This window comes from Myotis daubentonii, chromosome 2 (assembly GCF_963259705.1).
Source record: "Myotis daubentonii chromosome 2, mMyoDau2.1, whole genome shotgun sequence".
Classification (NCBI taxonomy): Eukaryota; Metazoa; Chordata; class Mammalia; order Chiroptera; family Vespertilionidae; genus Myotis; species Myotis daubentonii.
In genome coordinates, this window is record NC_081841.1 from 93,271,529 (window position 1) to 93,299,339 (window position 27,811).

At 50.4% G+C, this 27,811-nt stretch overlaps 1 protein-coding gene across 1 annotated transcript; it reads right to left on the reverse strand.

Moving 5' to 3' along the window:
* Positions 1-1,253: 1,253 nt before the first annotated feature.
* On the reverse strand, positions 1,254-27,138 carry CCND2 (cyclin D2). The gene is made up of 5 exons (XM_059683833.1): positions 26,655-27,138; positions 24,610-24,825; positions 21,970-22,129; positions 13,428-13,576; positions 1,254-6,588 (listed from the first exon to the last, which is right to left on the reverse strand). Exons 1-5 carry the CDS (start codon positions 26,847-26,849, stop codon positions 6,439-6,441), a joined length of 870 nt encoding a protein of 289 aa, XP_059539816.1. The 5' UTR covers positions 26,850-27,138; the 3' UTR covers positions 1,254-6,438.
* Positions 27,139-27,811: the final 673 nt, after the last annotated feature.

Sequence of the window (27,811 nt, forward strand, 5' to 3'; positions counted from 1 at the left end):
CTGTCTTGTTGCATCTGTATTTATACCAGTTGATTCAATCCTATCAATCTCTATTACAAAGGCTAGGGCGTTTCTTATCTCCATTCCAGGGAGAAAAGATTATGTAGTTTAAGCATGATTGTTCGTAGTTAAAGGGATTAATTACCCGCCTGGCACTTAGTTGAGGGGTTTTATTCCCTCCCTAACTTCAGGGGAAAATCCCTACCTGGGGATTCAACCTTTCTCGGAGAGGTGACTTTGGTTAAAACACAGCGCCAAGAAGGTGAGCAAACATATTAAGAACCGTATGCCAAATATGCCAGGTCCCTTGAAACAGCAAGGATGGACCGGCTCCCGGCAACCCAGGGGGCCCAGCAGACTCCACTAGGCAGAAACCGAAGAAAAAAGTTATCCCTGCTTGTCTGCAAGAATAGTGATGTCAGTCAGGGATGGAGACAAAGGGGGAATTTCTAGAGTCCTTGTAGGATTAAAAGTCCTATTCGGTGTGGTTACTTGAGACGAACAGGGACTGTCTTAATCTGGATGTAGCCAGCCAATGAGCAGCACTACTCTTACTGCAGACTGCTCCAGCCACTATTAAACTGGAAAACGGCCTTCAGTAACTGAGAGTGAGCCATAGAGAAAAGTTTTTATAGTAACATCAAAATGGCTATTAAGCCACTGCCTTTTGCATCACCCCTTCACTCCTGGAATGGAAGCTGATCTGAGCAGCTGAGGTCCTGGAGCTGCTGGGACCAGGGCCTGGCAATTCACTTAGGTGTTGACTCTCCCACCCCTTCCCCAGGCTCTGCCTCACCACCTCTCCACCAAGGGCAGCTGTGGCCCAGTCCTCGAGGGAGGGATGCAGAGGCCAGGAGTCAGATGAGAGCCAGGAATGCTGCAGGGGTAGGGTTCTCAGAGACTCTCCAGAATGTGGAGATGGCACCTTCCAAGCCAAAAGGGAGTAGCTGGCAATAACTGGGGCCAGCATCTGAGGCCTTATCCTGACAGCAGCTGCTTTCACACCTTATGAAGGTGGGCTGAAGCTTCTAGTTTATAAGATGGCAGAATGGGTGACCCAAAGGGGGGAAAAAGTCATCAATTACTTGCATTGCGATAGCCTGGATGCACCTGTAGGTTATCTTCCTGGTTAGGACTGGTATTTTACACCAATCCTGCCACTATCAGATGTTGCCAATAGGGCTTTGACACGAGAAAGATATATTCCTTTGTGGGAAGTTCTGGTCTACAAATAAGTCAAAGTGGCCAGAGAATTTAGGTCAAGGTGAGTTTATTGTCCACATATCATTACTAATCGCATCCAAAACCATTTCCAAACCCATCTTTACGCTAGTCAGAATAACAGGTTATTATTTCTTAAAATCACTTAACACTGAACAGACAGGACCTCTTCAAAGGCAACTGACTATACCATGTCACCATCGTAGCCAATAAAGCATTTTCCCAAACTTCCTAAAAACCTTTTTATACTGATCATGCTACTTTAGCACTTGCTAGCATCCCGACCAAATAAACACCCACACCTCTTATAGAGTATATTGTGAGAGAATTACATTGACTTGATATGGCATCACACTCATTTAAAGCAAAAAAAAAAAAAAATTATAATAATAATAAAAGAAGTCCAAGATGAGACACTGTAACTGAGAGAGATCTGAGGTACACGGTACAAGGGCAATGAACGTAATGGAAAAAATCCAATGGCCTGGTGGTTTGCTGGGGATAAGAGTTGGCTAGCAATAAGAACTGAAACCCATGAACAACAAAACACCACCTTGCTTTTAAAGGACAGGCACCTGTTAAAATACATTGAATACTATAATGGCTACAATCAGTAAGGCACTTTTTCCCCCAACCTAGGCTGCAGGCAAAGGAATAAATGATGCAGCTACAGCGTGCATGGATACATTTGCTGATGGCTTCTTGAAACCTGAGCCAAGAATCAGGTCTGATAGCCCAGCCAAGTCTAAAGCAGAGGCACACAAATATAGGAGAATAGTTCTGAAAAATGTAGACTGAATGATGTTCTGGGTTTAGAGTCTGGGTTTAGAAACCATGTGGCGTGAGGAAGTCATAAACATCCTCTCCAGTCTTCCTGCCCTATTTTGTACAAATGGACAATGGCATGAGCAGCTCTTGAAAACGGGTCCAAGCCCATAGCAGTGGAAGCCTGCACTTTCTATGGCTGGTTTGTTGGCTTAAGGGGACTTTACTGTCTCAGCATTGATTTCCCTTTTAAAGCTATTCTCAGGGTTGGACTGTCTCAAAGATAAACAAAGAGGAATCCTTTTGGCTTAGAAGCCAACTGGCTTACTCAGACTTCCTCCCATCCCTACCTTCCATTCCCACACTACCAGTGTCATCTCCTTGAACTAGAAAATCATTATTTACATGATATAAGGTGCGAGTCTATTTCTTCCCCCAGGCCTACCCGCTTTGGCCCACGGAGAGAGAATTCCCCTGCCCTCTTTGAGAAGTCATCCAATCCTGCCTACTGTCCTTATTAACCCCGTCCCGGGGCCCCCAGGGCAGTGTGGAGAGGCCCTGAAGGGGCCAGGCTGCAGGCAAGCTGCGGCGCCCTCTGAGAGAAGCCCACCCTGCTAGCGAGGGAATGAGGCTGATGCAGTCAGAGCTGCTTCCTCCCCCAGCCTTGTCACTGAAGCCCCTGCTGGCCTCTGAGCCATGGGTGCCCTTAACAGGATGACAGAGGCAGAACAGAGCCTCTGAACAAAGTGTGTAGACCGAGGAGGACCTGGCCGTCAGGCGTGGTGAGCCCTCAGCGGTCCTGGGGCAGTCCCAGCCCAGGCTCCTCTAAGAGCAGCCGTTCCGAGGGGCTGTAGCACCGGGGACTCTCTGCTGGGGGATCTGTCCCCTGCTTCCACCTGCAGGCTTCGTGGCTGATATGAACCCGCATGGGATTAAATTATGCTTAGCATATATTTTTGGCATACGAGGATTTTCCCCACCTAGGATTTGGCCAAAACAGGGAAAGGAACAAAATTTGGCAGGCTTGGGGAACAACTTAGCCCCCACTGACGGAGAAAAACAAAAACACAGAGAGGAGGAAGTGAAGAAGAGATTTTGTTGTTGTTGTTGTTTAAAAGTAGAAAAAGATCAGAACAGGTTTGGAACCCCTTTAAGCAGGAAGTGAAAAATAAAAAAATAAAACCACGAGCACTGAGCTTCTCTGAGACAAAATCTCCTACCAAGGAAACCAAGGCCGAGGAGAGGGCGTCAGCCACTTCAACAACGGGTTCCCTCTTTTGTTTAAAGGAGGGGACCGGCAGGAAAACCAGACAACCTAGCACCTTCCCCATCAGCAACCCCACACCGAGCACCTAGGCCCCGAGGACAGGAAGTAGGAACGGCTAGCAGGCCCCAGGGGCATCTGGGCCCTCAGAGAAAGCGGGAAGTTACAGGCTGCAGGGCGTCTGCTGGCCTGCTTCCTTCCCCGTCAGGCTCTTTCCTTTGCTGCTGCTTCCGTCCGGGCTTACGGGCTGGTCACTGTGGAATAAGTTTGTACCTCATCTTGTCTTTATGCTCCCAGACCCTCCAGAGCTCTAGGACCACGCCTCTTCCCACGCTATGGGCTCCCCAGACCCCAGAGTGTCCTGTGCCACGTGGGCTCTTAATAAAAGACCGCCTGCACGGCTTTCCTCTCCAGAACTTCAGAATTCACCACCCACTACCCCACCAGGAACTCCCTAGAATACAGGGTGACGCTAACTCACCAAGTCCTGAGCCTCCTAAACACGCTGTGAGAATCTCACGCATCAGGACTCGCATCTCTGTGAGGAAGCGGCCCCCCCACCCGCCTCAGCTACCATCCAGTCACCATCTGGCCTATGTCCCCCATCACACCAATTCAATGGGATGTAAACCTAAAACATGCACTGCTGCTTAGCAGAGGACCTGGCCTTGCACAGCGCCTGCTGCCCCGTGGGAGACCAGTGGGGGGAGGAATCCCCACAACACTGCGAGCTGCAGATTCAGACCTAGAAAAACCTCTGTGATCACCGTCACCTGGGGATGCCTGTGTCAGGGAAGGAGAGGGAGGGAAAGGTCCTTGCAAGAGGAGAGGACCCTAGTGATGAAAGCCCTGCTGTAGGAAGGTCTGTAAGACGAGGGTCTCCCAGCAGTCTGCTGAATTCTTTAGCCTGTCTCCTGATACCTAAGTGCAAAGCATGACTTCCTCATCCACCGCCTAAATGTCTGTGCGGAATGTCTGCGTGGGGGGAGGGGAAACCCCTTGGTTCAATTGTATTTTTTCCATCATGATGAGGAGACCAGAGTCAAAATGGAAGCCTGATGACCTTCACCACTGAAGAGGTCCCTGGGTGTGAGACCCTGGGCCAAACCCACCCCGCTGCCCACAGCCTCCTCCCGCCTTCTCTCCCCACACTCATGGGCTCCCAAGCAGAAACTGTAAGGTTGTGAGGTATTATGAAAACAAAAATGTGAATTGTTTTCTGTTGTAGCTATTGATTTTTGACCAGTAAACCTGAGGTAAAGGATACTCTGTCTTTGAAGAATGTGATCAGAGAGGAAAAAAAAAAATCCAAAAGGGAAATAAAAAAAACCAACACCAACTGTGAATATGCTACCAGGAGAAAAACTATGGAAGGGATTTTCCAGTACAAAGAACTCATATAGCAACCATCTACTTCAGGTCTTGGAATTTAAGCAGTAAAATAATATATTATAAAAATGTTTATAAAATAGCAGCACACTGTGAAAAACATTACAGCTAGGTACTGTTAATGTGAATAAGGATGAATTAGCTTCTTAGCAGCGCAAAAAAAAAAGTAATAAAAAAAAACTGAACATAATAAAATGAAAATAAGAGACCCTTACGTTTTTCTCCATCTTCAACCCTCATACTATGAAACAAGGCAGAATCTGTGTATAAAATAATTCTTCAAAGGAGCCCTGTTCTGATTTTTCCTTTTTGCTTAAAAAAAAAAAAAAGGCAAATATTTTAACAAATAGCTTCATTACCTGTCAATTATAATTGTGCAAAAAAAAAAAAAAGTTATTGCTCCAACTTCTGGCTAACTGAATGTGTTTAAGATGTGGAGAGGAAAAATATTCAAGTACACTGAACAACTTTGCAACTAATTAACAAAAAGTGTACAAGGGAACAAAATGCCACACTGCTGTTCAGCTGTCTTTGCACCAGCAATAATTTTTCTTTCCATGTCCAAAGGGGAAGTACATAGGCGGGAATTAAGATCCTTACATGCATCAAAACGATAACAGATCTTTGTTTTTAGACTTTTCTGAGGAATGTTGTGATGGGAATGTCAGCGGAGAGGGTTGTCTCTTCAGTCCTAGTAGGGACACCAGAGCTATGTCCCAGAGAATGTCAGATACCAGAAGCAAATAGTACCAGGTGGGAGGGGGAGGGGCACCGGAGAAGAAGGCGGAGTCTATTCCGTATAATTTGCATAAACCATCCCATCTATCCCTCCGGAACAATTTTTCAAAGTGCTTTTCGAATGGAATGGTTTATAACAACGCTAAAGTGTGGACCAGACATGCCAATCAGCACCAAAAATTAGTTTTCTCCTAGTAAGGAATGCCAGGGTCACATTACTCTCTTCAGACGTTAAAAGATTCCATTCCAGATCCCACCCTTGGTCTCCATCTGCCTCTGTTTCATGTGAGGTTTGGTAATGGCCCAGAGCTACACTGCCCCTTCAGACGAAATATGGTGGTATATGCAATGAACCATGTTTGGAAGAAGAAGCAAGATGTCAAAAAACATAAACCCAGGTCCCAATCACCTGTGTCCAACTGGAAAGTAAAACATCTGTTTTAGGTAGCAGCTACTGTAGACAGCAAGAGTTCCTAACTAGAGATCCAGCAATGCTCCTGACTTAGTCATAGGTGGTCAAGACCAAACGTGCTTCTACATCCAAAATGGTTCAGTCACTTCGAGAGATTGTTTCATCCTCCCTCCCCACTGTGTCCGACCTTGTTTCCAATTCCTTCTCGAGTTCATGGCTTAGCAATCTAGTGCCACAAAATGTATACGCTGTTCCTTGAAATTATCCTAGTAGGGGTGTATACGTGCTAGTTTATAACATGAAAAAAAAAGTCTCCTCTAATTTCTTCCCATAATGCAGGCGTACATTTTCTCTAGCTACTCTGCAGTTACCTGTAAGCATTTTACTATGACTTTTTAACATAAACAAGCAATAACTGTTCGCATACACAAGGGAGTCCCTTCTACTGTACTTCAAATAGGCACCAAATGCTTTTAATTATTCCGGCTTTATAGGACCTTTTTCTCTCGCTTCTAAAAGATCCTTCAATATGATCTAGGTGGGAGCAGAATTTTGTTTTTTTAATTTCACCCTAAAACATAACAAAACAACCAGAGAGAAGGAGAGAGCAGATTTGAACACATCTCTCCCTTGCGGCCCGACTGACATCTCACAGGTCAATATCACGCACGTCTGTAGGGGTGCTGGCTTGGTCCACCACTTCCTCCTCTTCCTTGGATCCATCCCCCTGCTCCTGAAACTGCTGCAGGTTGCTGATCAGCACCTCCTCAATCTGCTCCTGGCAGGCTTTGAGGCAATCCTAGGAGGAGAATGATCCAGACCAGAGAACTGTTAGCAACATTAACAGGGCATATATAGAGCGTTTGATAAAGAAAATGCACACACACACACACACACACACACACACAGTTCAAGCCGCCTATCATTCCATACTAGTTTTCCAGCAGAAATAAATATGAAGTAAAGGAGATGTGTTTTTGAAGTGCCTCGGAACCTCATTACTCCAAGTCCATGTTTTGCCGTCACCTGGGAGCGTGTTAGAAATGCAGAATCTCAGGTGATTCATGTGCACAGGAGAATCTGAGATGCTCTGGCCTAGATGATGAGCCACGCAGTGTCTGGCAGTAATCTAAGGGCCAAAAGACACTTTCTGCTGGGGGAAGTTGGAGGTGATGGAGAACAGGGGCAGACAGTGCCATAGGAGACAAGGGGTAAGAGAAGAATGGGCTGAACTGCACCCGGTTCTCACTACGCTGTGAAAGTGCTTAAAAACAAAAATCCTGTTTTTCTGCTTATTTACCATTCCCTTAACTCTCAGAAAAATACAATACAGAATGCTTACCAAATTCTGGACACTTTGTGCTGTCCAATTTGGGTAAAAGCAAAAATTTGCAGGCTTGCTCTGATATGAGTGTATATTGGCAGGGAAAATTCCAAGTGTCTGCCCCAAGGCAGAAGCCTCTGTTAGCTGGCCGATGGGGAATGCAATGGCAAGTCACGGTGTCACTAGGGAGAGACTATGGCTCCTCCTAACAAGCAGGGTGTGAGCTGAACAACTTGCTCAGTGGGTATTCCAACCTCTGTCCTCTGCAAGGCTGCTTTTCTGCACCCTCTCCAGCAGCATGTACACACGGAAAATATGCTCACTTGAATGTGGGGCAGAGGGACAGACAGAAGCTCTGAACCATACATTTAAAAAGGAGTTCCTGTTAGGTGTCAGCAATGAGACCTCCCTCAGCTGAGAATCCCCTTCCTGGGACAGAGCTGACTCCTGCACATTAATGCCCTGGGTTGGCATGTAGGGCTCTCCTTGGGCTTCCCAGGAGCATGTGAATCTCCTGTGAGCTGGTGGAGAGTGGAGAGGAGTGGTGGAGCCATTGCCTGCAACCAGTATGCCAACTGCTCAAAGCCCGCGTCCTGCCCGAGGAGCATCTAGCTCCCCAGGCTGCAGCGCAGGGCCCAGGCAGTGACCTGAGGAGAGGCGCCTGCCTCCAGTCCAGCAGGGCTGCTTGTGCTAGGAGGTCACACCGAGGGAAGGAAATAGAAGCGGGGGCCAGTTGAAGAGCCTGAAGGGGGAAGGAGGCCAGGCTGGGAAGAGTGGGATAAAGTATTTCCAAAGGGCAGAATTATACGACCACATACACAGGTAATCACAGAACCTGCGAATTTGGGGGTCCAAAGGACTTTTGGACATTAAACATCAAAGTGCTCTCATTTTATAGCTAGACCCTAAACCCAGGCTTGTCCCCCAGTTACTGGTTAAAAGCTAAGACTGGGCTTCTGAAGATAAGCCTCCAGTTTCAGAACTTCTTCCCCTATGCTCCTCGTTTTCTTCCCAGCTCCAAGTAGAGACTTACAGGCCCGAGATTCTCCAAGCAAAGGAGATCTAGCCCGAGCGGCACCCCCAGTGGAAGGTAAAATGTAGCGCCCAAGACCTCGGCTTCCGCCAGCCTCCGCAAGCACCGGCATTGTGGTTCGATGCCCCAAATTAAGCTGATCCAACGGGGAGCCATAATGCTCGTCTGTCGGCGTGGACAGGTGGCAGTCCACAGCCGGAGGTCGGGAAAGCCTCCAACTCCCATGATGCCGGCCCCTCCTGGCCCACGCCCCCAGCCACGGTGCCCTTACAGCGGGTTTGCGACCTCCAGCTCCTCGCACGGCCTCCACTTCCTCCTCTGGCTGGCTCCAGCCCCGCGCCCTGCACCCTCCTCTGCCTCCATGAATGGGCCCACGGAACTCCTACCATTAGCCCTCAGTGTAACTGCATCACTCCATTGTCGCCACACACGCACTGCACTCAACGGGGGACAAAGGGCTGAATGAGCCCCAGGCCCTCGCCAGCTCAGGCAGAGACAACTTAGGAAACTGCCTCATTCTTCCTCTCTTCACAGGCTGTTTGGAGTATTTCCTTGCATCCCAATGAGGCTCACAGCAAAAATAAGGCAAGAGAGGGAAGCCTCAACCTCCAATTCTATCCCCCACCTCCTACCCCACCCTCCTTCCGAGCACCTCTTCACGTGGGTCTTGTTAGATGGGCCTTAGGTAAGGTGCTGGGGGGCCCAGAAGGACCAACACAATGCCAGGGACCCTGTGAATAAGCTGTCAAAACAAACTTCTTTCACTTCGCTGCTACCTTTTTAAATAGCTCACTGACCATCAGGGTCATGACATGCCAGGATGACCCTAAAGAGGGGACATCTCGGAACCTTCTCTGGGCGGCATTTTAGCATGTGATAGAGTTTGGATGCAACCTAAGGAGAAGAGGATAAATGTAATGGCCAGATCACCAGAGTCTATGTCTGTCCTGATAAATATCTTCCAATAACTTCACAACATCATCATGGCCTGCCGGTCTCAATTCTACGTTTTCATTAGCGAATCGGTGCAGTTGTGTCGCGTGAAAATGAAGCGACTCGCTCTAAGACAAGGTCAGGTAAGACTTTCTGAGGACCCTGGCATATAATTGATGTTGAGAAACAGAAAGCTTTTGAAAAGAGACCAGAGGATTAGAAAAACACTTGAGACACATGTGCCCAGCCTTTGTCCTCTGTTCCTTCCTTCCTCCTCCCCTTGTCTTCAGCATCACCCCGCAATGGCTCTGCCAGGGGCTCCGGAGAAAGAGCTGAGTAAAAGCTGGATCTTGTTCAAGAGGTTCTATAGACAAGTGAGCAGTGAGATCAACGCTGGCACAGGGCATGAGCGGGGTGCCCAGGGGACGGAAGAGGCACCCCGATCCCGCCTGGAGAAGCAGGGAAGGGCTCACGGGGAACCAGGACAGCCCCTCCCGCCTCTCAAACTTACCCTTGGCAACGGAACCCGGTACAGGTTCCCCCAAAAGCCAGCACTGCCTCCCTGGCTGGTGTCTGTTTTTAGCAACACTTATGAGGGGAAGGAAAAAGTACTTAAAATATACCACCCTCTGAGACTTTTATTCCCTGTAAAACTGTCAGGCTTCTCACTCAGCTTTCTGTTTGGAATGAAGCGTTCCGGTTTATTTTGGCAACCAGAGGGAGCAACAAAGACCAACTTTCTCAGAACCGCATGGGTCCCTCCTATCAAAGCTTTCTGCTGCCGGCCAGGGAGCCAGAGGAGCTTGTCCGGCTGTCTCCAACCAATCAAGGGGACCCCCTTTTCAGCAGTTTGATCCCTGACAATCCCTGCACAGTGAACATTGTAAGCTTCAAGAGACCACAAATAACAAGGTGCACAGGGCAGCCTCAGCCTGCGGGGACTCGAGGGTAAGATGTTGGCTCTTCCCAATGCCCACTCAGTGCCGAGAGCCGGGGGGCACATGCAGTCCTGGGTGCCTGACTTCCCTGTGGGAGAGCTCACAAAAACCTTTGGGCATTTCGGTGTGGCCCAAGGACACTATATGTATGTGCATGTGTACATGTATGTTTTATGTGACAAGATGTGGGTAACATAAAATTGACCATCTTAATCATGTTTAAGTATGTTTAATGTACTTAAGCAGTGGCTTTAAGTACATTCAGTTTGTTGTGCTGCCATCACCACTCCCCATCTCTAGAACTTTTTCATCAGCCCACACTGAAACACCATAACCAACTAAATAGTTACTCCCCATTCCCTCCACTCCCTAGGCCCTGGTACCCTCTAGTCCAGTGGTTCTCAACCTTCTGGCCCTTTAAATACAGTTCCTCATGTTGTGACCCAACCATAGAATTATTTTCAGTGCTACTTCATTACTGTAATGTTGCTACTGTTATGAATCGTAATGTAAATATCTGATATGCAGGATGGTCTTAGGCGACCCCTGTGAAAAGGTCGTTCGACCGCCAAAGGGGTCGTGACCCACAGGTTGAGAACCGCTGCTCTAGTCCACTTTCTGTCTCTATGAACTTGACTGTTCTAGGTATCTCATAGAAGTAGGATTGTAAAATATTTGTCTTTTTGTGTCTGGTTTATTTCACTTAGCATGTTTTCAAGGCTCATCCATGTTGTAGCATGTGTCAGAAGGTCATTTATCTTTAGGGCTGAATAATATTCCACTGCATATACATACCACAGTTTATTTCTCCATTCCAATGACATTTTCAGTCATCAGGGTTACTCTGCTGAGAGGCCTGCATTTGACGTGAGGCCTGGTGAGCACCTTCATCTGACTTGATTTCCTATTGCATTTATAGCTCCTAGCACAGGATTTATCATTCATTAGTGACCTGCATTTGCGAGGGTTTACCTACCTTCCTCTTGATTCTCCACACTGCTGCTAAGTTCCTTGAAGGAAGGAACCTCATCTTTTATTTTCCATGCACGACCCATACCCCCAACTTCTACTGCAGTGCCTTGGGTCTATTCCTTGCCCATAATGCAAGGGTCTGGGACAAATGGGCCTTCAGTAAACACCTCCACAAGTGACGAAGGGTAAGTGCTTGGATGAAATACACCGCTTCTCAACCCAAGAAATGGTAAACAGAGCTCAGGAAGCAAAACTCACCTCCCTCCAAGAGCCGGTGCATTCTAAATTCTAGTCCTTATATTTTCCTTCACTCTGTGCGTCAGCTCTTCAGAGAACGCAGGCTGACGGGTGGGAGGAGTCTTAGCACTTGGAAGTTAGGCACACAGACAGCCTGGCCCCATGGTGCTCAAGCCTTTCCACTAAGACCTTTCCAGGCAAGAGTGTGAGCAAGCCCTCCGGGGACTAGGGGTAAGCTTGAAACTTACTGAAGTCTCACACTGTCACCTGAAAAGTGGTATAATTTTAGATTCTGCTAAGGTTCTGCTTGCTTTTTAATATTAAAATGTTAACCCCAGGCCTTGTGAGAAGGAGGCATGTCCACACTTCTCGGGTTCAATAGCTGGGATTTATGGAACTCTGAGGGAGTTTGTATCCATTTAACCCAGTCTGTCAGCTGACTTGAATGGACTGACTCCCTCATATCTGAAAGGGCAAGCATTTTCTCCAGCATGAAATGAGACTGGTTTGCAGTCTTGAAAAGCAGAGCAGCCCCAGAGCCTTGGTGGTACCCCAGAAACGACATCTGGCAGTCCATTTGAAACCAGTAAGGGGTGATAAAGAGAGAGATGGGAGAAGGTTGGAGACCCACCAGTGGGGCAATCAGCCAACTGGAGCAGGCCTATAAGTACCTGAGCGATGTTACCATGCCTGGGGGGTCAAACTCCTGTCACTGACATTTTTGTTTCTGGGGGTCAAAGGAAGGGCTTGCCTTAAGCTGGTTGGGAGTACTTGTTGAAAGGCAGCCTTAATAGGAGGCATTACTCAGAAAAGGGAGGAAGTGAGTCATTTCTATAAATGCTAAGTCCTGTCTCTAGAGGATTCAAAAAGCATTCCTCACCTGGAGCTGCCCTGGAGGGGTCGTTGCCATCTATATTTTGGAAACCATGTTTCAAAAGCCTATGCTTTGGAGCCAGCATTTTAAAAGCGTGTCTAAGAACTGTTTCAGAGGAGGCCGGGGCTGGTTCTATGGCACCATCAACACCTCCCTGCATCATTTCCTGGAGATGGTCATGAGCGGCAAGGCAAAAGATAGGTGGGCGGGTGAGGAAGCCAGCAAGCGGCAGGTTTAACCTTCTGCTCAGGGTCCCCGGTGAAGGCACAGGCCACAGGCCTGTCAACCACTTCATCCCTTAACTCAATATATTCCCACGGCACGACATTCAATATATTCCCCCGAACACCCAGAGGGGCCATCATAAAGTCCCCCGGCATTCCTGAGCCTCTCCATGGTGACTCACAAGGGCCTCAGAGCTAACACCCGCCCCAGCTGCCTTTAAACCAAAGATCTATTTCAAACAAAAAGATCCCAGGGCTGCAGCAAGGGTGGAGAGCAAAGTTCCCAGGCCACGTCAGAGCTCCCAGGTTCTAATCCCAACCCTGCCATTGCCCTCCCCCTCTGTGCCTTCCTGATCTCTCAGAACCCCCTGGCTCAGACCTGCTAAGGACTGCAATCTTCTACCAGCTGACTAGGAGGCTCACTTAACCCTGGTCTGTCTCAAAACCTTCTTGTAAGGAGCTTCAAATTCTGACAACCAGAATACAGCCCCTGGGCCTTCCACGGGGCGCAGCATGGAAAAATCCACGTCTAATAATAGTTCCTTCCGTTGGTGTGGCCCTTTATTCGCCTCAAAGTGCCTTATAATCTATTACCACATTGAACAAAAGGGAAGCGAGAGGCAGGGGAGGTGGAGGGGGTTGCCAAGGCTGACACCCTCTCATGGTGGGGACCTCTTGCACGGCCACTTCCTCCAGGACAGCAGGTCCGTGCTCTGGCCCTCCCTTCTCTGTGCCTTCCAGCCCAGGCATGAGCAGACACCAAAGCTCAACCCAAGGGGGAGGAGGCAGGCTGACATGTATATAAATGGGAAGGAAGCGAGTTCACATCCACTGGGAAGCCCATGCCATAAAGCCAAATTAGTACCCAGCCTGCCCTGCCCCTTGCGCCTGCCTGCTAAGTGCTTTTCTCTGTTTCCAGGCTTTGGAAACCTTCAGGGGAGGCCTTCCCTGCTGGATTTTGTACGTCCTTGGTTGTTGAACTCAGAAAACAGAAACCAACAACCACAAGCGTACCTGACACATCATCATCGAACCAGCTGTCTCTTTCCCTGAGCCCAGAAAGGAGGGGTCTGGTCTTAGCCGAGAAGGTGGCTGCCACCTACCACGTCGGTGTTGGTGATCTTGGCCAGCATCTCCACCAGGGCATCAGCGGTGAGCGAGCTCACTTCCTCATCCTGCTGCAGCCCGCAGACGGCAGCTCCCACACTTCCAGTCGCAATCATCGATGGTGGGTACATGGCGAACTTAAAGTCTGTGAAACGAGGCAGAAGGTCAGGGCACAGGCAGGAAGAGGTCCAGGAGCTCCCCAGCCTGAAGATACTCAGAAACAGACCCCGACAACCCTACAGACTCAACCTGTAAGGTTGGGTGGGGGGTGTAGGGGGAAGACATGGGTTGCACTTCAACTTGAACCTTCAAAAACAGTTCAACCTTGTGTTTCCCTTTCTTCCTCTACAATGCACAATTACAACCGTCCGCGGAAGCACTTTTTAAAAAATATATATTTTTAATTGATTTTTTACAGAGAGGAAGGGAGAGAGATAGCGAGCCAGAAACATCGATGAGAGAGAAACCTCAATCAGCTGCCTCCTGCACATCACCCACCGGGATGTGCCCGCAACCAAGGCACGTGCCCTTGACCGGAATCGAACCTGGGACCCTAGAGTCCGCAGACTGACGCTCTATCCACTGAGCCAAACCAGCCAGGGCCACAGAAGCACTTTTATCAGTGACCCCACTGTCCAGCGCCAAGTCAGTGGTGTTCCTAGAAACACTGCTGCTCACTGAACCATGCTCAGACCGCCCTCCCAGCTCGGCCAACCCCATGGACGCAGCAGGCCTGGCCATCTGACGGCCTGTCTGGCTTTCTTTCCTTAGCCCTCTCACTATTTCCACCTCTTGAGGGACATCTATTAGGATGATCTGCCCAAAGCCTGCTGTCCACTAGCTCCTCCAGAGCCATCTCCACCCCCATGGACACTAACAAAGCCAACCTCCCTGCCTCCTGCTCTGCTGTAGGTCTCGTCCCCAGGGGGCCACAGGAGGGCTTCTCTGCCCAATAACCTCATTAGCTTCCCCCTGTGGCATTCATAATGCAGAGGAGTAAGCCAGCCCGTGGCCCTGGGCCCACGAAAGCCTGGGTGGGAGCATCTGGCAGGGAAGGGCAGGAAGATATCCTTGGGCTCTCCTTCCTCTATTCAGTTCTCAGACCAAGAAGCACACCTCACACGTGCCTATCTTTGTTGTCCCTCTGCGTGCAAAACCAACTCCTATTTGTAGCAAATGAACTTCTAGAAGCCAGGAGGTATATATATGTGGTCCTGGGTGCAGCAGGCGCTAGTTACCCAGGACTCTATCTCTCTCTTGTTTTGTTAGGAAAACGCACTGAGGGAAGTCCTGGGGACACTGTCCCCTCTCCCCAGAACTGGGGAGCATCGTGGGCATGAACACAGCTGCCTCTCCACAGGTCAGCATAGCACAGGCTGGGCCTAGCACCCCCATGGTGAGGAGCTGCTGGTAACCAGGCTGGCCACTGCTCCATGCCACCCTCTTTGGCAGCAGACCAGCGTCCTCTAGAGCCAGGAGCAGCTGCCCAGCTCGCCTGCTTAGTCAGACAGGAGGTGGCGTTAGCACTAAGAAGCCTGGTCCAGGCGATGGGATCTTGAACAAGTCACTTCCTCCCTTAATGGAATCCCATTAAGATCAGCGTTTTTCTAACCCCCAGCTGCAGTTCATTAACGGGTCATGAAATTCATCAGTGGGGCATGACCAGCATTTTTAGTTGTTTAATGAAAGAGAAGAGGATAGAAAGTATCAGAAGCAGTGCCTGCAGTAAGAGTAAATACCATTTTGAGAAACTTTTGTATCAGTTTGATGTCTTTATGTGTCTCCAGAGTTGTGTTATATAGCCTATTTCTTCCTTCAAGGTTTAGGGCAAAAAGTTTAAAGACCTCAGGCTAGCTAATCTCCCAGATGCCCTCCAGCTCTAATTTGCTTTTACTCAAATCTGAAATAAGAGACTCGCCCTGGGTGGGTGGCTCAGTTGGAAAGGTTGTGGGTTCGATTCTCGGTCAGAGCACATACCTAGGTTGTGGTTCAATCACCTTATGTGTGGGAGGTGACTGATGCTTCTTTCACAATGTTTCGCTCTCTCTAGAAATCAATTAAAAACATAGCCTCAGGTGAAGGCTAAAACAAACAAAAAACAAACTCCCTAGGGAAAAACTCCCCAGAACAACGCCCTAGGAAAAAAGCAAGGAAGAGACAGCAGAATATAGCACGGCTTCCATCAGCCAGCGGTCACAGGCATCTCATCCTGCATGGCATCAGGTGCGGCCCCAGCACCACCTCAGGGACACCCCCTCTGCTGGTAGGGGAGCAGCAGTGAGAAAAACACCAGAATGACAGAATGAAACATCTGAAGGGTCATGACCTTGCACTAGCTCTAGTCAGCCAGCCAACCCTCCCGCTCCACCCCAATCCATGGGACATTCTACCCAACCCATTCAGCCATTTCTAAAAACCTTAAAACTTTGGCTATGTGATCGGATTGAGAAATGCCCATGATATCACTTGGGGGTGGGGAAAGGACAGAAAAACATGCATAGGTACTAATTTTACAACCTTTCATCAATATGTAAATACATATACACACACACATAGGTATGAACTAGGAGCGTACATAGAAAATGTATACAAATTTTACTACCATTTGGTTGGGGAAATAAATTTTTGTAAATTTTCTTTTAGTATTATTTTACTTTAGCAAATGAAACCAAGTAAACATCTCTCAGAAATCTCTAAGTCTCTTGGTAAAAAATTCCAAGAAGCTGTATCTGGGTGCAGAAGGCACATTCAGGGTAAGGTTCTCTTTCTACCCTCGCTGCCCACGGAAAGGTGAGATGTTTGTGACTTCCGGAGACTCCTCCTCCTGAAGTATAATGAGAAGCAATGAACTGGCCAGTGATCCATTCTGATGGATGTGAAACAGTCAGATGGTACAGCCTGGAGCATTCCCAATGACTGGTGTACACATGGGTAACTTCTAAAGAAACTTCTCAAAGAAAGAGGTACTTAAGTGGATAGAAGCCTTGGAGACACTGAGGAGGACTCTCCAAGGAGATGGGTAGGATTTGGACAGTAGGGCCAAGAAGCTCCAAGAACTGGAAGGCGGAATGCATGGAGGCCGATGTCCCACCACCTATAGCTCTGTGAAAATGGGCAAGTTCCTGACCTCTCTGAGCCTATTTTCTCACCTGCAAATAAGGATAATTATACCCACCTCATAGGGTCGTTCTGAGGATGAACTAAAATAATCCATGCAAAAGCATAGTGCCTGGCTCATGGTAAGGAATCTGTCAGCTGCCAACACCACCATCACTGTCATCACCACCACTGTTCTTACCACTGGAAACTCGTGTGGGATTGTGATGGGCAGTTCTGACAGCTGGAATCTGCTCAGCAGGTGAGGAGAAAGGTACCCAGCATCCCTGGTCCGCAGGCAGATGCTGAGTGAGAGCAGGCCAAGCATGCCAAGGGTGGGAGGAAAGAGGCTCTGTGCGACCTGGAGAATCTTTCCCTGTAAGTTGTGGGTGTGTACCAGAAATGACCTCATCAAGTCCCCAAAGCCTCCCGATGGTTTGTCAGGAGCTGGAGAAACTGAGGCCCCGCAGCAGAACCGAAAGAGGTCACAAGCACACAAGGAAGACATAAGGTGGCAACTCTCCTCCTAGGCCAGCCGTGGGCAAACTACGGCCCGCGGGCCGAATCCGGCCCGTTTGAAATGAATAAAACTAAAAAAAAAAAAGACTTTATCCTTTTATGTAATGATGTTTACTTTGAATTTATATTAGTTCACACAAACACTCCATCCATGCTTTTGTTCCTGCCCTCCGGTCCAGTTTAAGAACCCATTGTGGCCCTCGAGTCAAAAAGTTTGCCCAACCCTGTCCTAGGCCCTAAGGCACTCCGTATTCATTCAGGGTGGTTCACCCAAAGCCAAGGAGCTAGAAGCCCCTGGCACAGCTTCCCCTCTCCTGGTGAGGTCGTGGGGGCCAGGAGCAGACCTGAGGGGAACCCGGGTGCCCACAGGCAGCTCTGCTGCTGTCTGCTTGCTCGTCCATGTGGTCGGGATAGTGAAGAATTAATAACAGTGTACAATTCATCTACTTTGAAACATTTCCTTTACCGGTGAATCAATGAAGTCTTGAGAGGTTAAGTGACTTGTCTGATGTCTAATGCTAGGCCTGGGGTTCAGATCAAGACTTTTGGACTCTGGACCCAGTGCTCTCTCTATATAACTTACCAGAAGGTGACTAGTCCTCAAGATCACCTCCGACATCCCACTAAGGAATACAGGGTCCTCCTTCCTAGCAGAGGTGGAAGGAAAGCCCAGAGGAAAGAGCCCTGGCCCAAGGGTCAAAGGGATGGGTACCAGTCCAGCCATGGCCCGGGCGTGCTGGGTGACCTGCACAAGCCAGCCAAGGACACCACTGGACCTCCTCGGCCCGCTGGGATCCTTCGTCTGAGCAAGGGCAGTGAGAGGTGCTCGTGTTTGTCAGGTTGGTATTTATACTTCTTGGTAAGATTACACTGAAGAAAGAGTTATGAGCTAAACAGGTTTATAGGCACTGATTCCATGGCCTTGTGGGTAATTTTAGTGCAGATGGTTTTGGCTCTGGTGACCAAGGCCTTGAAGTACAAGAGAAACTGCTTTACTCTTGCTCGCCACTAGGGGGCAAGAGACCTTTGAACTGTGGCAATCGAGAAACAGATATTTAACCCAACCAGGCCTTTTCCTCTCTCTCCCCCTCCTCCAACCTGCATTCAGGTGGGCGTTTAAAAGGCCAATGAATGACGTTGGTAGACACACCTCACCTGCCACGCCCAGAAGAGGTTCAGCACACCCTGTCCTTGTGTGGCAGGACTGCCATTAAAGCTAATGCCAACTTCATGCCTAAGACCTCGGTGGGAGGAACAGGGGAGGAAGGCTGGAGAATGGTGAGCAGCCTGCCCCTCATTCATCTGACAGCCAGATGGGAAGTGAGATGTCACACTGCCTGTCCCCACAGCGCACTTACAGAACTGAGACTCTGGGTTCTTCCCGGTTCAACTGGCCGCTTCCCCTGAGCCTCATGACCTTTCAGCTGTGGAGGCAGCTAGAGACTCACAGCTGGAAAGGTGGTTTCAATTCTTCCTTCTGGGCAACCATGAAGGTAAACCTCCCCTTTCTGGGTCAGAGGCCAAGTCATTGGTCCTCTCCGGGCCTCCACTGCCCCTGGTGACGCAAAGTCATGAGACACCCTCTTGGAGAAGCCAGGAGGGCTGGCGGGCACATGGCTCTCACCATCACTTAGGCTCAGGCCTTGGGGCCCTCCTGTGCGTGGCACCGATAGCCAAGTAGAGCATCTTGAGGTGGGGCTCCCAGGCTCGGGGATGTGGGGCGCCATGGAGAGGGAGGTTAAGCACCTCCTCCCCCACCGCCACCCCCACTTCAAACTCAATGCCACTGTCTTGTAGGGTCTACTGGAATCTTCCGCTAAGCATGGTTTCAGGTGTCAAGAATCTCCCCACACAGGAGTGCAAGCCCGAGTCATCTGAAATGGGCTACTCTCCTTGTTTGCAGGCCTGGGGGGCTCTGAGGCATGGGTCTGCCTCCCTAGGGTCAGAGCTCTAGGAAAGGGAGTACCTGGAGTGAGTAGTTATGACTTCGGCCTCATCCTCACCCCAGTGCCTCCACTGAGCAGGTCGGCTGGAGAGGAATACCAGGCAGTTCGAGGCAATCTCTTCCAGAAGCCATTGGGGCTGAGCAGGGAAGGGAGGAGGGCACCTCTCCGTCCTGCCACCATCTTACCCTTCAGGCCTGAAAAGGAAGGCTGACTTTCCGCTCCCCTTCTCGCGGCCCCTCGGTGCTCTCCGCTCTCTCTTCCCCTTTCACACACACATACGCTCTCCAGACTGCACACCCTGCCAGCTCTTTCACAACCAGCTTTCCCCATGAACGCGCTGGCTACCAGCTCCTCCGGACCCCCGCGGGCCTCCAGGCCTTGGCTGCAGGTGCTTCTTCAGCTCCACGACCGGAGACCCAGGATTGGGGGGAGGCAATGAGATGTGACGTGTAAGCGAAAGGCTGGAGGGGTTCCTACCGAAAGACTGGGGGGCCACCTACCTGTGGTTCTCCGTTCCCCTGGGCCTGCTACTTACCAGACAGTCCTAGGCACTCACCCATCTGTCGGTCTGGCCCCAGAATGTGGAATCTCATCTAATTAGAGGGTGTTTTTCTACAAGAAAGGCAGCCCTTTGCTTTTATTCTGTCTGTGCCACCGCGTAAACCTGCACACAGTGGGTTCCTGTAGGGCGCAGTCCTGCATACCAGGACTCCAGGGCAGATCAGGGAAGGAGACAGGAACATCCTTTCTCGACCCAGGACACTTCTGAGAACCTCCCTCTGCTCTGACCGTCCACAATGGAGGCTTAGTACTTAGCACGTGGTTTTTCATTGGTGAGAGGTGTTCTTTCTCCTCTCTGTCCCCAGATCCTGCCCAAAACCAGCTCAAAGTTCCCAAAGGCAGTCTTCAGAACTTCCTCTGCCTCCCCTCAGACCTCTGTCCTCAGTCCCTGAATCCCAGGCTCCCTACTCTGGCCCCAGAGTTGGCAGCCACCCCGAGGATCTGGGTAAGAAGGCCAGGAGTGGGGGATGGAATCCCCAATTTTAGAGAATGGGCCTTTGCAGAATCTGGGGATCTGCCCATGCCTGGGTTATTCCACTCGCCAGCCCTGCCCTAACCAGCAATCAGAGAGGAGAAATGAGCGGAGAGACCCCGAAAGGTCTGTCAGTCAAGAGACAAGGTCAAAGCAGAGCTCTGGCTATCAACAGCTGGGCAACGGGGGAGCTAAGGGTCGCAGTCAGCTATCCTAGGGCCATAGAAAAAAGGACTGCTCCCCTCTCCCCCGCCCCCCACACACAGTGAATCCTGACAGGGGAGCGGAAAGAAACAGCCAGGCCTGGGAGACAAAGTGACAAGTCAATGAGGCCTGACCTCTAGGGCCCAGGCCAGACAGCAGAGGGAGGAAGCAAAAGAATGGCTACTGTCTGAAAGCAGCAAGAACCCAGGGGGCTCTGAAGAATGGCCCCCACGGCTGCAGGAAGGGCGGCTAACTCTCCCACAAAGGGGCACAGGGCACTCAAACACCAGGAGGCCTGGTCTGGACCTGGAAGGGAAGGACCATAGAAAACCAGTGAAAGGAACCCTGAGCCCTGGAATCAAATGTGGGTGGCATGGGCACGGGGGTCCCACCGGGACTGGACGCAGGCAGCTAGAGAAGCAACCACACCCATCTCATCTGGAGCAGTGAACACTGGAGACGGTGGCATTTTCAGTGCCGTGGCACGTTGTCCTACACATTCCTTGGTTTACAAATCACTTCCCTGCATATCCTCTTTCTGATTTTCACTTTTCTAACCACCCTGAAAAGGCTGTAGAATCATGTATCCATAGGCGTGTTTTGCACATGAAGAAGCCGAGGTTCAGAGAGGTTAAGCAGCCTGTCCAAGGTCTCCTCAATGATAACTGGCAAAGCCTGACCTTTTGACTGTGAACGTGAAGCATATACACTATTGCATATTATAAGATCATCTGTACCCACTTACTAATAACATGTAATAAGATTTTCAAAAGTTAACCCCCTGGAGTCCCACCTCTACAATTCATACTACTCTTGGCTAACTTGAGCTAAACTCCCCTCCCGGCAAAACATCTTTACCTAACATTTCTGAACGTGAAAATACAAATTCGGGAAACCTTTCCCCTGCACGATGAAAGTTCCAGGCTCTCTCTTGCCCATGGCCACTACAGGGAAGAAAATGGTAGAGGCTGGCCTAGGTTCCGTTTAACGAGACAGTATCAAACCACCCTGCCTTTAGTTTATTAGGAACATGCAAAGCAAATGGGGCAAGCACTATGAAGCCATTGTGGGACTAACGTAATGGGTGGAAAGATTTGAACATGAAAAGGCCAGTGGAGGCTGCTGTATTAAGTCTGCAACTGAAGTCAAAACAGCAGCCCATGGAGGACATCGGAACCCAGCGCAGAAAGTGAGTCCTTGCTGAAGGCCAACCAGGCTCACTCCCCCACCCGGCAAGGGAACAGCAAGGAGGCAACCAATGCCCTCCAGTAAGAAGAATTCCTTTGGCCTCCTCACCACTTATCAGTGCGGGCAGTGCATTTATCTCGGCAGTGTTCCTTTCACCTGTATTTGCTCCCACCCCCAAATTTCCTCTTGGGCTTATCTCCAAGCCATCCTTTTCCCCAAAAGATTAAAGATTTAAGCACAACCAGAGAATAGTATATGTCGTCTTCAAAGAGCACTTTAGACATCATAAAGAATATTTTAACAGGCACTATTTTTTTTCCTTACCACACCTGTCCTCATAAACCATTTACGAGTTCAGTAGGGAAAGAGAATATGGCAGCTCACAAAAAGGAGAGACAGCCCAGGAATGAAACCTTGGACTCTAGATTACTTGAGCCCCCCCCCCCCCCCCCACCTCCCTGCAAACCCCAAACCCAGTCTGCCTCCCCCTGACCACTCCCCAAAGGGCTAACAGGGCTTTTCAGTACCCCACCACCCCCAGCCTGCTCCTACCGGTGGCACACAGAGCAATGAAGGTCTGGGCATGCTTGCGGATCAGAGGCAACTTCTCATTGTCCTGGGGCAGCCTGCGCAGGATGGGCTCGATGAAGTCATGAGGAGTGACCGCGGCCAGGTTCCACTTCAACTTCCCCAGCACCACCAGCTCCCACTCCTGGTGGAGAAGGGAGGAGAGTATAAAACCCACAGGCGACCTGGCGTTGCTGGGGCTGGGGGTTGGGGTCCAGACAGTTTTAATGATGCTCATTAGGACGCTGCTAGATTGCAAGGCTTCCCATTTGTCAAAGTGGTCCTCAAGCTTTGAAGTTGCTGAAGGCTCTTCTTATGCTTCAAATGTCAGGCTCCACTGAAAATAATGAGAGCCCAGGTAGCGGCTGCCAAGATTCTACTTTCTTCTATTTCTTTTCCCCTCCAGCTCCCCACCCCCACCCCACTGACTTCCATGCAATGCTATTGCCTGCCCACCCAGAACGCTGAACCTACAGTAAGATGCTGCCAAGGTCATTGTGGCCCTTTGGTAGTAATTTATTGTATATGTCTCCATCACTGAAGTCTTTTTAATCCTCACGGAAAAATGATGCACTCAGATAAAGCTCAAAATAAGGTTCCTTGGCCCAAATCCTTGGCAACCAATTAGCTTGCTTGTAGTTGGTGCCAGAAATTGCCATTTTTCTCTCTGCTAAAACTTTCCCCTCAACACATAATGCAGAAATCTTGGGGCAATGATACACAGCCAGAGCACCCTTTCATAGGCCTTTGCCATCAAAACTGAAGGACCAAGATGGTCATTAGCAACACCATTGTGCACCTGGGAGGTGATTCAGGGTCAGGTGAAGGTGCTTGTCCAGGGTCACAGAATCTTAGTGCAAATGCTGAAGGGGGACAATACAACCTTGTCTCTTTTAGGCCTTTTGCCAGCAGCCCACCTAGCAAAAAACCTTGCTTTTCTCCCTTATTGAGATACTTCTGGGGAATTGCGTTCAAAGGGAAACAAGCCAAAAAGAACACTTTAAAAATGTGTAGTTGAAGGGCAAATGGGCCTATCAATTGATCATCTTCAGGAGCACCCAGCCTGTCATGTACCCTGCTCTCCCGGTCCTTGAGAATGCTGAGCGGACTCCCTTCCATCTGCCAGGCAGCAACCCGGGCCAGCCCTGCTTCCGCAGCGCTGACTGCCCGTGGGCCTGGGCTCACTCCCCTCCTGGACGCAGCTTTCTCAGATGTAAAGTGCAAGGGCTCCTTAAGACCCCAACCTCTGGGATCAAGAGATGAGGAACGGAAAAGGCATACTTGTTTGGAGCAATATAAATTAGCCTGGCTGGTCCTGGAAAAATTGGGGTGTCCTAAAGAACACCTCAGTCTACCATCATGTTGAAACAAATGAACCGTATGGAAGATTAGTGTTCCTGGCCCCCCTTGAGAAAAACAAACTGGTTGCCAATTCGAACAACCTTTTTTCTTTACAAACCGTGAAGGTATTGGGGTAGAACAAAATCCCCGGTAAGACTACTAAACAACCCGTGTCTTCTGAGATGTCTTGAAATTCCAGCCCTTCCTTCTCAGAGGGGAATGTGAGTATAGATCTCTCCTCTTGTACCATTATTAAAGGAAGCAGATCTCCCAGAAGAATGCACCTTTCTGGGCCTCTCGGACCAACCCAGAAGCAGCTGAAATCTGGCAGCGGTTCAAAGGTGAAGTCATCCAGGCCCCTCTACATTCTCGGCAATTCCTCCCCCACCCTTGCACATGTCTGCCACTAGATGGAAGCACAGCTCCAGAAAGGAAGGCCTCTCACAAAGAGCTCAGTCCCAGCAGCCAGTCAGCTCTGTGGACTTGGTGCAGGCCTTGCCAGTAAGGGGAAGGGCGGTAGGAGGGGGCCCTTTTTCTAAACAGTGAAGAGAAAGGTGTGCGGACAGAGACTGAAGGTGGACGGCTCTACCATTCCACTGCTGCAACATGGACGTCTTAAGTGTGAAGCTGCTGGGAAAAAGAGTTAGATTAGATGGGAAAAGGGTTTGCTGGTAGAAAACCAGTGAAGACAGAACCCATGTGGTTGTAGAGGTCACAGCCCCACTGGAGGCAGGAGCTCACGTCTGAGATTCCTCCGATGGGGGCCACATTTTGACTTTGCTCAAAAGTCAGTGAACTCATATTTATTGAACAGCTACTATGTGCAGGTATCTTGAGACTTTATAGCTACAGAGGCACTACCTTTGAACTTTAAGTTTTTAGGGGACACACCACCACACATTCCAATCATGCAGACACATTCCTATCATGTGCGCAGCCAGACTATTTTCTCAGAATTCGGTGATTGAATTTTATTGAAATATTATCATAGTGTTCCCTACACACACACACACACACACACACACACACACACACACACACACACACACCTGCAAATGAATCTCACCAATACCAATCTCCATGAAAACCTTATCTGTGGATGTAGCCTCAGTAGTTCGTGGGAAGACACAAAAAAAATCTTATTAAAAGAAATATCTCCTGTGAGTGTGCACATTCCAGTGGTGGGTAATTCTGCATCCTAAGAATTTATTTGGAGACCAGGAGAACGCTAGGAGAGAGCTGGGAGTGGGGCACGAAGGGAGGGAGAAAGGAGACAGTCGTTACCAGCAGTTCCTGGGGCTTGATGGAGTTGTCGGTATAAATGCACAACTTTTCTGCCGTCAGCGGGATGGTCTCTTTGAGCTTGGAGGCCAGGAACATGCAAACAGCACCCAGGAGCTGAAGGTGGGTCTTGGGAGTCGGAACCCCAGCCAAGAAGCGGTCCAGGTAATTCATGGCCAGAGGGAAGACCTCCTCCTCACACTTCTGCTCCTCACAGACCTACAATGCGGAGAAGAGTTGGAGGGAGGGGGGAGAAAATATCAGGAAAAGAGAAAGAAAAAAAAGAAGAAAAAGCATAATTTATAGAAATTACAAAAAATCTTTAATTTTTTGTGGATGGGGGAGGGGAGTAGAATGTGATAAGAATAAAAATGAGGAAACTGGGGTAAATCTAAATAGCCCATCCGTGCTGGGGGATTCTCCAGAAACCTTAAAAAACAAACAAAACAAAACCAAAAAAATTGGTGAAACTAAAGATCCAAAAAGGGAGGGTGGGGGGTGGGGGGAGGCAAAGAAATTCGCAGCGGCCGCCGCAGCTTCACGCCGCTCCCTTTGGCTGTTCACTTCTTGCCTCACTAACTCACTCACTCTCTTTTTTGGATTTCGTCATCTTTTCAAAAAATCAATAAAAATATTCTGGAGGCTCCGGGGGTCTTCTTCTTGGTCTCATCCGGACCCCCAGACTCTACTCTATCATTCCCGACAATTGGAAAAATTGTCCCGGGGGGTCCCCGCGGTCCAGGCGCCGCTATTGGGGGGGTGGGTGGGGAGAGGTGGGGAAGGGAGGGGGAGGGCAGCGAGGAGGAAGAGCGCCGCAGCCGAGGCGGCAGGAGTCGGAGCAAGGGGGGGACGGTTTCAAAAAATAATTAAAAATCGAGGAAATATCCTAGAAAAGCCCTTTTGGCGTGAAAACCCCAAAGAGGATCCAGGCTTCCCAAAACGGAGGTTTCGGGTGCCGGAAAGGTCCGTTTCTCGATCCCTGGGGCTTTGGATCCCGAGGGGAAACTTGGAGGGGTGAGAGCCGCGGCGGGAGTGTCCGGCTGCGGCCCACAAGGGCAGAAACTGGGGGACGTGGTGAGGAGCTGGGGGAACGAGAGGCCCCGGGAGCCGCCGGAGAGGCACGGGGACTCCGATCTCCTCTTTAGGGGTGCCCCCATATCCCCCCTGCACACACCTCCTCCCCCCTCCCCACCCCACCCAAATCTCCGCACCGAGGAAACTGGAAAGCCAAACTGTAAGTAACCGCTGTGAAATGGGGGCTGGGGGAGAGGGCACTAGGAGACGTGGTGTGGCCGCGATAACGGGGTGCGAGGGGGAGCGGGCGACGTTTTCCAGCCTTTCCAACCCGAGTTTTGCAAAGCAACATGGCGAAACCACGGCAGGTCCAGAGCTGTGCATACGTGGGCACACGGCTTGCTCTCGGCAAAGATTTGGAGCAAGGGTAAAGAAATGGTTCTTTTGGTCTCCCCTAAAACACACGTTTCTTCAATGTGACTTCCGGGGCTCCTAAATTCCCCGTCCCTCTCCTCCCTCCTCCCTCCTCCTCCCCCTCCCCCCCGTGAGTGCCAACGCGGAGTCGCGACCACATGCGGGGACCCGCGGCTAGGGCGAATTGGCTCTAGCCTTGTTGGGGGGGGGGGGGGGCTGCTTTTTTTAAACTTCTAGGTCCCGATTTCATCGTCCTTCTTAACAGCACCGAAAGCAGCCGGGGCTTCGCAAAGGGCAGGTCAGAATGGGGGTGGGAAGCAGCAGCCACATGCGTGCACACGCGCGCGGATGCTCCCCCACCCCCACTCCAAGACAGCCTCGTTTCTCCCAGATTTTCCTCTTTCCTCCCCTCCCCTCCCCCAGTTAATCTTGCATCTTGCAAGGAACTGAAATAAAGCCACGCGTCTCGCCAAAGGGCGCGGGGTAACCTCGAACACAGGAGCGGGCAGGCGGGAGCGGGGGGGGGGGGGCGCTATCCTCTCCCAGTTTTAGGGCCCCTTCCTAGTTGGGGGGGGGGGGATACGGGTGGGGACAGACGGAACGTCCGTCCGCAGACCTACCTCCAGCATCCAGGTGGCCACCATCCTGCGCATGAAGGGCTGGATGTCCTTCTGCACGCACTTGAAGTAGGAGCACTGGGGAAGGTAGCGCTCCTCGATGGTGAGCAAGTTCTGCAAAACGCGCTCATCGTGGAGCAGGTTGCCGTCGGGCACGGCCCTGCGCACCCGGTCCATCTCGCAGCACAGCAGCTCCATGGCCAGCTGGGTGCCCACTCGGTCCCCTGCTTTCTCCGGACTGGAAAAGTTTTTTGAAGGGGGGGAGGGGAAAGGGTTCCCCTGACCTCCTTGCTTTGGCTAAGGGGGGTTTTCGGGGGAATGGGAAAGGCAGAGAGGGAAGCCGAGGGAGAAGAGAGGAAACGGATGGGTGGTGGAGAGGAGAGCCGCGGGGTCTGCCGACTCTGCCTCTCCTCCCCTCCAAATTGTCTCGCTCTCCCCAGCTCGCTCTCCTCTTCTGCTCTGCGAGGCAGTGACGCAAACTGGCTGGGCAGTTCTCCTCCCTCTCGCCGCGCTCCCCTCTCTGGTTCCTCCTCCCCTTCCCTCCCCTCCTGTCCCTCCCTCCTCCTTTCAATCTCTCCCTCCCTCGCTCCTTTCCCCTCTCGTTATTAAGGAGAACAGCAGCTGGCCCGACCTAACTTCAAACGCGGTCCCCCGCCCCGCTCCCCCCCCCCCCCAGCTCTCCGAGGCGCTCTCCCTCCATCCAGCCCCGCATGCCAGGGGCCCCGGATAGGGGAACCCACAAAAAGCCCCGATTCTTATTTATTCCCTTTAATTTCTCACACTCTGTAGCTGTATCATAGCAAAATACGACCCTCCAACTTGGCTGCTTCAAAACGCATCCTATCACTCCTGCCCACGCATTGAAGATTCGGGGGTGAGGGGTAGAGCCCTTGAAGAAGGGGCGAACTGGGACAATTTAGAAATAGTTTCCTTAAGTAAAAAATAAAAGAGTGCGATTTCAGAAAATTGCTACCTCGCATAACCAGAGATACAGGTTATATCCCTGAAATGTAAGTTCCTGATCATTTCCAAGGTGTTTGAAAAGCCCAGTAAAACGTCCTCCCTGCATCACCCCCCCCCTACTCCCCCCCGCCGCCTCCACACGCACACCGAGTGTGTGGCGAGGAAGAAGGGGGGGGGGGGGTTGGAGGGAGGAGGCA

What these genes read in the sequence shown, in the direction of transcription:
- CCND2 (XM_059683833.1), bottom strand. Translation starts at nt 26,849, where the DNA reads ATGGAGCTGCTGTGCTGCGAGATGGACCGGGTGCGCAGGGCCGTGCCC. An exon ending in CATTGCTCTGTGTGCCACCG is followed by an intron (nt 13,577 to 21,969) that starts GTAGGAGCAGGC and finishes CTCGTTTCACAG; the next exon opens with ACTTTAAGTTCGCCATGTAC. An exon ending in AGATCACCAACACCGACGTG is followed by an intron (nt 6,589 to 13,427) that starts GTAGGTGGCAGC and finishes TTCTCCTCCTAG; the next exon opens with GATTGCCTCAAAGCCTGCCA.